This window comes from Pelobates fuscus, chromosome 7, assembly GCF_036172605.1.
Source record: "Pelobates fuscus isolate aPelFus1 chromosome 7, aPelFus1.pri, whole genome shotgun sequence".
Classification (NCBI taxonomy): domain Eukaryota; kingdom Metazoa; phylum Chordata; class Amphibia; order Anura; family Pelobatidae; genus Pelobates; species Pelobates fuscus.
In genome coordinates, this window is record NC_086323.1 from 154,191,549 (window position 1) to 154,203,623 (window position 12,075).

General features: G+C 40.0%; 1 protein-coding gene across 3 annotated transcripts in view; it reads left to right on the forward strand.

Annotated features, from left to right (window-relative positions):
* Nucleotides 1–12,075, forward strand: part of PRICKLE2 (prickle planar cell polarity protein 2) — a 300,098-nt gene that overhangs the window by 256,334 nt on the left and 31,689 nt on the right. For all 3 annotated transcript variants that reach the window (XM_063426828.1, XM_063426831.1, XM_063426829.1), the window contains 2 exons: nt 7,726–7,863; nt 10,051–10,254. In XM_063426828.1, coding sequence (XP_063282898.1) covers nt 7,726–7,863; nt 10,051–10,254 — 342 coding nt within the window. The remainder of the gene's footprint in view (nt 1–7,725; nt 7,864–10,050; nt 10,255–12,075) is intronic.

Sequence of the window (12,075 nt, forward strand, 5' to 3'; positions counted from 1 at the left end):
ACATGGGCTCTTGCCTCCCGCTGGGAAGGCTAGACCATCAATATTGATGACCATCAGTATTTCAGCCAACTGAGGAGGGGCAATAAAGTAAGCAAAATGCTTTAATTCGGTTAATTAACAGGGCCGAGTAAGGTAAATAGTTGTAAAACTTTAGCATTAAGACACGTTTATATTGCTACATTAGAATGTTCCATTACATTGTACAATGTACTACTGATGTATTCTTAATTTACCACAATTATTATAACACTTAAAGGGACACTCTAAAATCTAGGATGAAAAAATGCACGTATCACCCAGAAATGATGTGGAGGTTTTTTTTTCTCTGCATGGTCAGATGCAGACAAAATGCAAAAAGCACTTCTGCATTAGCACCACCTCCTTTTTCTTGATTTTCAAGAAACTACACATACCCTAAATCCCGCAGCTTAGAGGTTTGTAAGATGTGTACAAAACTCAAACTGCAAACAGCAGGACATACATTGACAGATCTGAGTGACTGCTGTAGCCGCATAGGCTTATTTACATTATTTGATTTATTGTTCCCTAGTCTATTCTGTTCTGTAGAAAATTACTGCCAATTAAAAAAATAACTTGTTCACTAAATTAGAAAAGCGATCCAACTATAGTGTAAGAATTTAATTGAAAACAGATTTAAAACAAAACAAAAAAACCCACAAACTTTGTTCCATATTTCTGTCCCTTGGCGGAGTGGTGTACTATGGTGCTATGTTGTATTGTGCAACAGAAAAAAAAAATGGTTGCAAGTGTTTTGTTACACTTTATATAGATACCGTACAGGTGCACAAATAAGACCAAATGGAATGTTAGAAATGTTTATTCTTTCTGTAGATTGAATCTGTTTGTTTATGGAACATGTTGTAATCTAACCTCTTGAATGCAAAAGAAATTCCGTGTATGGCTTTAAGGTGAAAATGATATACACTAGGGTTATTTATAAATTGCACGTGTTTATCGTCAACGTTCTAAAAATGGCACAGACCCCATGAAAGCCAATGGAATGCTCTGCTGACCGTTCTTTGAAGTGGTATTCCTATTTGTACATAACCTTAATGGTGCCTGTGTGTGGCTTCAGATTTTAGACCACTGACAACATGTGTTGTTCTTATTTTTATTAAAATAATATTTTATGTTTATCTGCTTGTTTATCGCCTTACATTACTGTAGAACCAACATTCTAAGGAGACGTTTCTATTAATGTTACACAAAAATTTATGGCTAAAGGGCACCTCCCCATGTTTTTTTAATATCTGGATATTTTAATAATAATACATTTTAAGTTAGAAAGTCACTTGTAGTCACCTCCCCATTTATCAGATTTGTAAAGATTTGTTTTTCTTTTTTAAGCATTCACAGAGTCCAGTATAGTCAAAGGTATTATTAAAACTCAAGAATGCAGGTAATCAAACACATTAAAAATCACAAGCAGAAAATGTATAGTTTAAGGCAATAAATATAAGCAAGTTTAATAGACCAGTTAAGGTTTTTTTTTTTTTTTTTACTGGGGATTACAACATCTAAGTGTTGCAAGTTGCCAACATATGTCAATTCAATTTAATAAATCCATATATCCAAAGCACTTGCAATATCCTTTTAAATAGCTTGAAGAAAAAAAGTGTGTTGTATGATTGTAAGAACTCTTTGACGCTGTCAACACAAACTCTTGGTGGCAGATAACGTTACAATTCCAGTGGGATAGTTACAGTAGCATAAATCCCTACGATGCGTCTGTGAATATTTTAGTACAAGTATTATAAGAAAAGCAGATCATACGTTTGCGTTCGCAAAATTCAATCATCTTTTCTAAGTTCCCCCAGCATCAACGCTGATGCATTTTTAGTCGTCGCTGGCAAAGATGAAAATAATAATGGAAAATAACAATTGGATCGGTGTGTTTTTGGATGAGCATATTGAAAAATTGGACTTATTCCACAAACCTGAATAAATATTTGATGTAGTCTCCTGCAAAACCTTGGCTGAGATTTATAGAAAGCAGATCGAGTAAAATATAAAATATGATCATTTTATTTATAAAATTATCTCCAACTGAGCCTCAAAATGAAAAACGTTTCTACAAGTTAATTTATTTTTGAGTTGAAATATATAGGATATTATTGAAGCCATATGCTTAGTGTTTCCCATTATTTTTTGTCTTACTGTGCTTCATTTTAAATCTACCTTTATTCAGTGATCTAAATGACAACGAAAGGTCTGTATCAAAAAGGTAATCCTAGAACAATCACAAGTTGATGGTACAGAAAGTACCCTGCACTTACTCTCCGAGAGTGTCTTAGATACAACCACAGTGATTCAATTACAAATGAATAACTAAAATTGCTGCAGCTTTAACCAGCAACACAGAGCTATCAATCAGGCAGCTGTAATTCTTAATTCTGACTACCAAATATCAAGACAAAGACTTGCACACAGGGCTGGCGCGTCCTATAGGCGGCTTAGGCAGTCGCCTAGGGCGAACCGGCCCGAGGGCGCAAGATTTGAGTGACCCGGCAGGGAAGCGCACAGTGCTTCCTCCTGCCAGTCACTCAGTGTAGCGTGGGCGGGCAACGCGGACCGCGGTACAGGACCATCTGTTTCCTGTACCCGGCCGGACTGATAGGAAGTGCTCACTGAGAGAGGTACAAAGAGGTAGGAGGCACACTGGGGAGCAGGGATGGCACTAAGGGACACTGGGGGGAGGAGGAGGAGGAAAGAGGAGAGAACACCATGGGAAAGATGGGTGGGGGGAGGAAGAGGACTATGGGACAAGGGGGAGGAAGAGCACTTTGGGTCTGGGGTCAGGGAAGAGCATTAAGGGATAGGGGGCAGGGGAGTGCACTAAGGGACAGGGGGCATGTGACCGCACTATTGGACAGGGGGGGGTCAGGGGAGAGCACTAAGGGATAGGAGGGGAGAGCACTAAGGGATAGGAGGGGAGACCTCTAAGGGACAGGGGGAGAAGAGGAGATGAGACCACAATGGGGATGGGGGGGAGTGAAAGAGATCATTAAGGGTCTCACACACTGACACACCAAAACATACAATGCATTCTACACTCACACAGAAACACACCATGCTTCCCTTACACACACAGAAACACACAATGCATCCCTTACATATACACAATGCATACACAAAATGCAGCTCTTGCACACACACTGCTTCTCTTACACACACAGAGAAACACAATGCACCCATTACAGACACACACACACTCCATTACATTACATATATATATATATATATATATATACACAAAAACACACACCTTGCATCCCTTACACATACAAACAGATTCACACAATGCATCCCTTACACACACACACACAGAAACACACAATGCATCCCCTATACACACACACACAAACTGGTATCCCTATACACTACATTCCATACGAACAAACACCTATTGCATCTTCTACAACACGTAACCAGCCCGGAACAAAAGATCTCCCTCACCAGCCCACAGGCACAGTCATACGACCACTGGCTGGGGAGGGAGGTAGAGAGGACCCGGGGGAGCTCTTACCGGGTTCCTCTCGCAAGGTCTGAGCGTTGCCGCGGTTACCACGGCAACACTCCGATCTCGCAAGAGTGCCCTGCAGGCTAGAGTTTACTCACCACTAGGACCACCAGTGTTGGCAGCATGGTCCCCCCTCCCACCGCGAACCGCTCGATCCACCAGCAACCAATCACAGCGCCCTTAGGAGACATCTGTCAATACCATTTAGTGGGGGGGGAGAGCATTATACTCCATCAGACTCCTAGGGTGCCTCAAATTTGACCAGGAGCAATGAAAAACTGTATGGTACTCTGTACTGGATAAGAGGAGGGCCATGACTACTCAGCAAGCTACCCTGGGATTGTATAGGGTGTGAAGGTACTGCATTGGTGTAGGGAGTTTTGGGGGCTTGAATTTCCTGGAACCCTTGTATAAAGAGGAGGAAATGTCATTAGCCTGAATTCATCTCCTTAACTGTTAACAGCGCAGATTTGGTAGACCCGGAAAATAATTAAATTGTGTTAAGTTGCTCCCCTTCTGGAGGGTAACAATATGTGTGTATTGTGGTAATAAATCAGTGCTTATTTGACCCTCACTAAGTCTCAACTAGTGTAAAGGGATAAGGGCTATAATCACTACTATGCTAATTCTGAGGATCACAGTACACCCTCACACACACTGCACCCCTCTTACACACACACATGCTGCACCCTTCACACATACACACTGCACCCCTCACATATACAATACTTCCAAACACATATATATATATATATAAACTACATCACCCCTCATACTGCACCACTACACACATTATGCTCCAGATACACGCTAGATTCCTTACCCAACTCTGAATCATCTAATTTACACACACACTAGATCCCTTTATACACTCTGAATCCCCTATGCACACACTACATTCCTGACATACAAACTCTGGATCTTCTATGAACACACTACATTCCTTGTAAGCAAACACATACTACATTCTCTACACCCCCTACACACACTACGTCACCTTTTCTCGCACACACTCTCTACATCCCCTACACACACTATGCCCCCTATACATGCACTCTCTACAGCCCGTAGCCTCACATATTCGACCGCAAACATGAATGAAATTGACTTTTTTACACAATACCACACCACAGCTCACTCTACACACACACTTTCTTGGCCCTTTTGTCCTCTGGACACCAGAGACAAATTAAAAGCAAACACAGCACAAATATGTTATTACATTTGTTTGCACTGCGCAGAACAAATATGGGGCCTTTTTCTCATGCGAGAGCTCTTCAGCAGGCCTTGTAGGCATATTCACGGTCAGGCCCTATAGGGGGGCCCAAAAAAATGGAACTGGTTCCTGTTCGTTGATATTTGTGAGCACTGACTCCAGAGAGCCTGTTTTAACACCAGACCAGTGGAGCCAAACTGCAACCTGAGCCCATCATCATCCTCTTGTGGTAAATAGGCAATCCAGTATATTATTAGTGGCACTAATCTCTAATTTACCTCACATTAAAGGGACACTATAGTCACCAGAACCACTATAGCTTAATGTAGTGGTTTTGATGTCTATAGCCTGTCCCTGCAGGCTTTTTTAAATTAAACAGAGAAAGGACCCTGTGTGCAGCACTAGCGTTGGCTCATATGGCAGATCATGTGGGTGGGGCATTGTGAGGTCACAGCTCTGCAGCTCTGCCAATCACACCACATCGAGAAAATTGTGCAGACAGACCACGGTGGCTAGTGTTAGCATGTTGTGTAAGAAAAACAAAACAAAACTGTATTTTTCTCCATAATTAAACATTTTTTTTAAAAAAAATGGCTGTCTTGATATTGAATGGTAGGGTCTTGATACCTTAAAAGGGAAACTTGAGGCATAACAACTTCTCAGTGAAGGTTCCAGGTGCCGTCTTACATTTAGAGATGAATCAATTTTTAAGAATGGTTTAAATTCAAACTTGAGAAGACATCTGCCTGCTCTACCCAGCTCCTTCACTGATGGTCCTAGGCTTCAATAAGAAAAGTGCTGATGATCAGCTGGTGGCCTCAGCCTATCACTTGTTCCCCAGTCTGAGTAAACACGTTGGATGTGCTTCTTATTTGGTGAATATTTTGCACATAGTGTTTTGAGAGTTGAAGGCAGCTTGCATCTTTACTGTTAATGTTCATTTGACCACCTGTTGGAAGAACGTACTCTGCAGCAATTCAACGGCTTGTTAATAATTCAATATTTAGCACAGTGTCTATGAACTGTTTAATATTCCAGCATTCCGATGCTAGGCTTTTAATGTAGTATCTTTAGTATTTTAGGCAGAGAGCCGTGTCGTACCTGTAATGAGAGAATAAATTAAAAAAAATGTGTAAAAGGAGTTTATTAGTGCCGTTACTTTAATATTCAAAGCCAACAAATCATATGGTCCTTTAATAATTCTTACGCGCTTCCTCTACAATTACGTTGTCGGTTTTAGAATGTACAGTAATTGACCTACAGCTGTCGGTTTATTTAATTCGCAGACAAGAGTCCATTAGCCTCAACTACATGCAAACAAAACTCCAGATAGTCGATTTAAGGTAATCTCAAAATAATTAACCATGATGTACAACAGAGAGCTGGAATGGGCATTACGAGATTCAGGAATTGAAAATGCAACACGTTTTCTTTTAAAATATAATTTCCAAAATCATTCACATAGGGAACAATGGCCTGGAAGTCTGCCAGGGCAACCAAATAATATGTTGATTCTCTCACTTCGAGAACCTGTACAATCACAAGAAGACCATTCATTCTCCCCTAGCTCATCCACTCTGAGAACCTGCCCATTTATCCTCAGACACTGAAAATCTACTCAATTCTCATTCAATTTGATTAACTGCTACTCGTACCTATAAACTGCATTGAGACACTGACTGGTATATGTACTAAAGTGAGAATTAAAAGTGCATTTCCAATTTAAGGCCAAAATACCTGAATTGGAAAAATTCTTGAAGTCAACTATGCTTTATGCTTGGTTACTATGGTCTAAAATTTCTCCCTTAAGAAAATATCCATTTGGGAATCTGCATATTTATGGAATTTTTGTTCAATGCAAGTTCTTTCAAAATGTGTGTCTCCTTTAATTACCGCCAACATCCTGCAAATGTAATAAAAACATGCTCTCCCCAATGAATGAAGCGTATTCAATTCTCTTAGGACTGAATTCTAGAGTTAAACTCTGAAAATAGTGGTTCTCCCATTAACTTTTATGGTATATTGCTTTTCAATTACAAGTGATAATAGCCTATTAGACAAAATTAGCTTAACCAAAGATTAATAGCTAAATACTGTTTATAATCTTTTGTCACTACGGCCCGAGCCAGACCAAGATTTGCCAGTATCCTTATCCAGTCATTAGAATAGTTCATTTTAAAGTGTCCATTTAACAAAACAACGTTTGATTTAAAAACAACCTTGACTCATATGTAATGTAACCTTTAAGACATGGGAATTTTTAACAAATAAAGAGATGCCAAGAGCAATGTAGAATTTCTTAAAGCATTTTTACACTACCTCTGGTGAAATATGTGCTGCAACCATATTGAAGGGAACACTCCAAGTTTTGTTGAACCAAGAACTTACCCTCTCTGCCTTAGATACCATAATAAGAATGTAACCATCTAATATATTTGTACTGCGTGAGCATGCATCAATTGACAACTTTGGATCATTTGGTGACAGAATGGGCATTTACTCTCATGTGCTATATTTCAGAGCTTATCATCGTGTGAGAAAACCATTCATGTTCATTACATTTTTTTAAATTTATTGAACATATTCATTGTGACATACCATCTGTGGTACAGGTGGCTTTGGGTGCCAAGAGAGTTTTTATGAGACAGTTTGGTAAAAATCTAAAGGGGAATGCAATAGCTCCTTGACCCATGGGTGCTTGTAGCTTGGTGGTTACAAGAGGATCTTGGGGTGCCTACTTTTTTCTTCAAGGGGAACCCATTGCAGGCCCCCTCAATTTTATGAAGAATTCCATACATGTATTTGTTTTATTAGCAGAAAGAATAGTTGAGACTTACTGCAACAGTAAGTGTTTGAATTAGTCACCGAATAAGCCTGGAGAGTAGAGGCAATAAATGTCTCTATAAAATATCAGCAAATAGAAAGAGTGCATGTATTGCCTAATTTGTATTTTTTTTTTTTTTTTTAGGTTCGGTATTGTAATTCATTAGATGAAGAGGAAAAGAGAGAGCTAAAACTCTTTAGCAACCAGCGAAAGAGAGAAAATTTGGGACGAGGAAATGTCAGACCTTTTCCGGTGACAATGACGGGAGCAATTTGTGAGCAGGTAAGGTTTAAAAGACAGTTTTGATCCATTTTTCATTGTTAAGATTTCCAGGAATTAATTCAAATCTTGGACAATTTGTTCTGGACACAAGTGCAGATTCCATTAGTACATCTAATATAATGCATTAAACCCCATAAACCAGCACTGTCTAGACACAGCTGTGAAAAGACATACTTAAAGCTGGGATCATTTGTCTGTTGGAAGCCGACAGGCAGAACTTCTTTTATTCTTTCATTTTTTTTTTTTTTTAAAGCACATGCATTTGTAAAAGAAACCTATTCAGCTTGATTTACTTTGCTGTGACACCAGTTTGTAAAATGGTTCTGTGTAGAGAACAAGAACCTCAACGCTGGTTGTTTTTAACCAAATTCAGCTAATTGTTCTCCACTGTGGCTCTAAAAGTGAAAGTAAAATAAACAGTATATGCTATGTCTGTAAGAGATCCAATTGGCTCTACATTAAAAAAAAAAGTTGTTTTTTGAGATCCCCAAAGAAACCAGAAGAGACTTGGAGAGTGATTTCATCTCTTACTTGACCACATTGGCTGTAAGGTGGAGATTATATATAAATATAATTTTTCCACCTTACAGCCAATGTAAAAATAATGTGAACTGCTATGCATTATACCCAACCCAAACAATCACAGTCCTCTTACTGAACATTTAAAGCACGAGAAGGCCTTTTAGAAAGGGTTATCCTACCTTCAATGATCAGTCTGCATGGAGCCCTCGCTGGACCTACATGAAATTGTTTTGTGTCACTGTTTTTACAAAAACAAATTGAATCTAGTTTTTGGTGAATTGGATCTTTATCTGACGCTATTTGGAAGGATGTGATGTTTTCTTATTTTATTTGCCATTTTTTTTGAATATAGAAGTAAGAAGTTATTTAATCAAGATGGTAAGTATTTGGTAGGTATTAAAAAAAAAAGTGTGTTTTTTTACATTTATTTCGTTTTAAGATTGTTTGTTGCAACCTGGGCCCTTAAACAGCCTTTCTACTCTTTTTTTGGGGGACTTTAATCCACAATTTATTTTTCATAATTATTTAAATTGTTTTGAATTGGAGAAGACTGATTGGCTCCCTGAGTTAAGAGAACCAGTCATGTATCTCCTAAAACATGCGAAGGTCTCTAAGCAACAGTATTTTGTTTGCCATTAAAATTGACTGACTCATGCCTGCTCTTTCTCTAGCACTTGCACTACGGAATTAGATTTTTTTTCGTTTTTTCATTTAGCACCATATCCCATTTTCCTCCTCTTGCATTACAAGCATTTTTACAATTTTTGTGCTTGTGCTGAGCAAATCGAACATTTATAAACCCAAAGCTAGCCATGCTTTGTTTGGAGGCCAAACTAGAAAATGCAGGTTGTTACCATTTGGATATTTTTCTTTGACAAATAGAAGTATATTTATTTTATAAAATGTTTGAACGTTCTACAAATGCCAGCTGAACCCAGGTCAGCCAGATGTGTATGGCATTGTATTCATTAACCATTCCTCGCCTTTACATTAACTCCCAAGTTTATAATTGTCAGATGAAACTTGGCTTGGACATTTACAATAATTAAAATTTTGAGGGTGCCACTGCAGGCTCAACATGAGATCTGTGGTGGTTGTGTCAATAAATCTCATCTCTTTTATTAGCCACATCACCATCTAAGGAGGATTAGACTACTTTTGTAATTCCAGATGTTATGAACTACATCACCCATAATTCTCTTACAGCCATAATGCTGTCAAAACATCAGGGTAAATGTAGTCCACAATATCTGGAGTGCAGAAGGGTGCCTACCGCTGATCCAAGGAGTGGGAGAAGAGATAGGAGCCTTTTACCTGGCCCTTACCAGTTTATGTATTTCCTTCTAACCCACGACACACACACATGATTTGGTGTAAGGGGGTGGGCTAATTGCCAAGTTTCTCCAGAGGAACTCCTCTAAGTTTGTGTTTGGTTTGGGTAAATAAAAGAATGTACAGCCTACAGTCTCAATCTTTAAATGTTGTTCCCCTGTGAGTCCACCTTTGTGACCTGTTAGTGCAGATAAATAGGTAGTTAACAAAAAATACCCCATTCACATTTTTGTCTCAAATGTTCATTTAATGTCAGAATGAAGAAGATTAATATTGTGGTGCATGTATGTTTTCTATTTCTCTAACTAAATGTTCCATATTTTTAAACAATAGTGTGGTGGTCAGATCAACGGAGGGGACATTGCAGTATTTGCATCGCGAGCAGGACATGGCATCTGCTGGCATCCCCAGTGCTTTGTATGCACCATTTGCAATGAGCTGCTAGTTGATCTTATTTACTTCTACCAAGATGGAAAGATTTACTGTGGCAGACACCACGCCGAGTGCTTGAAACCTCGATGTTCAGCATGTGACGAGGTAAGAACAGATTAGCCTAATCGCACTAAATCCAGTTCCCTGCGGCAGAAAGGAATCACGCTGCTCAATTCATCTCTCTGCTGCACTCGGGGGATTTTCATAGCTAGAAACAGAGTGAAAATGCTCTGCGGCATCCTCATGTATTTAAATATGGATTGTAGTCTTAATGGTCCACTTAATCAGGTATTGTGACAACTATAAGACTGCATTGAAGGTCACAACAAGGTCGCAAGAACAAAGCAAAACAGGTCTTTTGAATGACTGCTGTAAGGAATATCATTAGTATGTATTATGTGCGATCTTTCTAGGCTAATAGTAGATTGGTGGGTTTGTTGTATTTTTGTTTATTTTGTTTTTGAGATGGCAGCAATTTCCAATTAAAGGTAAAGTGCAAACATAAATTAAACTTTCTATTGCATTTGATTCACTAAACCACCTTTTGGCCTATATGGGCACTCACAAGGTAATTCAATAATGTGTGAATTGTCGAAAATTCCATAATAACAGACTTGGAGACTTTTTTTTCTGGCCTAAAATTTGCAGCTCACTTTGAATCACTGAAAATTCACACTTTTGTGAACAGCGCGGATAATGTGATAATTCTGTGTTTTCAACAAACCAACATGGTGTCAATTTTTGATGTTGCTGAAAAATAGCTACTTGGTGATGAGTACAAAGATACCACATGCTGTTTTGCAATAAAAACCCTGTATGTTTCACACTTGGGACCTATTTAATACCTTACCACCCTGCAGACAAAATATATATTTTCTGTGATTTGTGTCTTGTTAAAGGGATGCCATAGTGCCAGGAAAACAACGCCATTTAGGGTTATTAGGTCCCCCCTCCCCCGGGGCCCCCTACCGAAAACAAAGCAGTATTAAGTTATTAGGTCCCCCCCCCTCTCTCGGGCCCCTTCAGCCACTTACCTGAATCCAGCACCGATGTTCCTCGGTGCTGAGTCAGGCTCCGCCCACCCTCCTCTCTTGCTGACGTCACCTGGTGGGGAAGACCTAATGTGCATGAGCGGCAATGGCCATGAGCGCATTAGACCTCCCCATAGGAAAACATTATTTAATTCCGGATTTGGATTCCGGAAGCCCTCTAGTGGCTGTCTGTTAGACATAGAGGGCAGACTTAGTGCTGCAATGTACAGTGCTAAAGGGTCACAGCACCCAGACTACTTTAATTAGATGAAGTGGTCTGGGTGCCTACAGTGTCCCTTTAACAGCACTTTGCCGTGGCGGATCCGGGGTGGGGGGAACGGGACAATTGTCCAAGTGCCTTCACGGACCCGGGAGGAAGATCAGAGATCATTGCTGGCAGCCGGCAGGGGAGGGAGGGAGAGAGTACCCGGGAACTCAGCCTGCAGCTCCTCCGGGTCCTACTCTCGCGAGCACGGAGCATTGCGGCAGTTACCATGGCAATGCTCCAAATCTCGCGAGAGTGAACTCTAGCCCTGGAGCTTCTGGCAAGAGTTCACCTCACCACCACTGGGACCACCAGGGATGGAGAAATGTCCCCCCTCCTCCTCAATAAAGATAAGAAGGGAGGGGGGACATAAATATATTTATTTAATTTAAAAAAAATAATATTAAAAAGCCTGCTTACCCTCCTTCCCCCCATACACACACTGCCCCCCCCCCCCCCCCCCCCATTCACACACTGCTAGTCACTGCTTGACTACTTACTTTGGGATGGGATCCTGGCACTACTGGCACCATAACTACTACACTGAGCTGTAGTGGTTATTGTGCCTGGATTATTTCTTTAAAAAGTGCCCCTCTCGAGATCAGGCTCTGGATCCGCCATTGCTTTGGA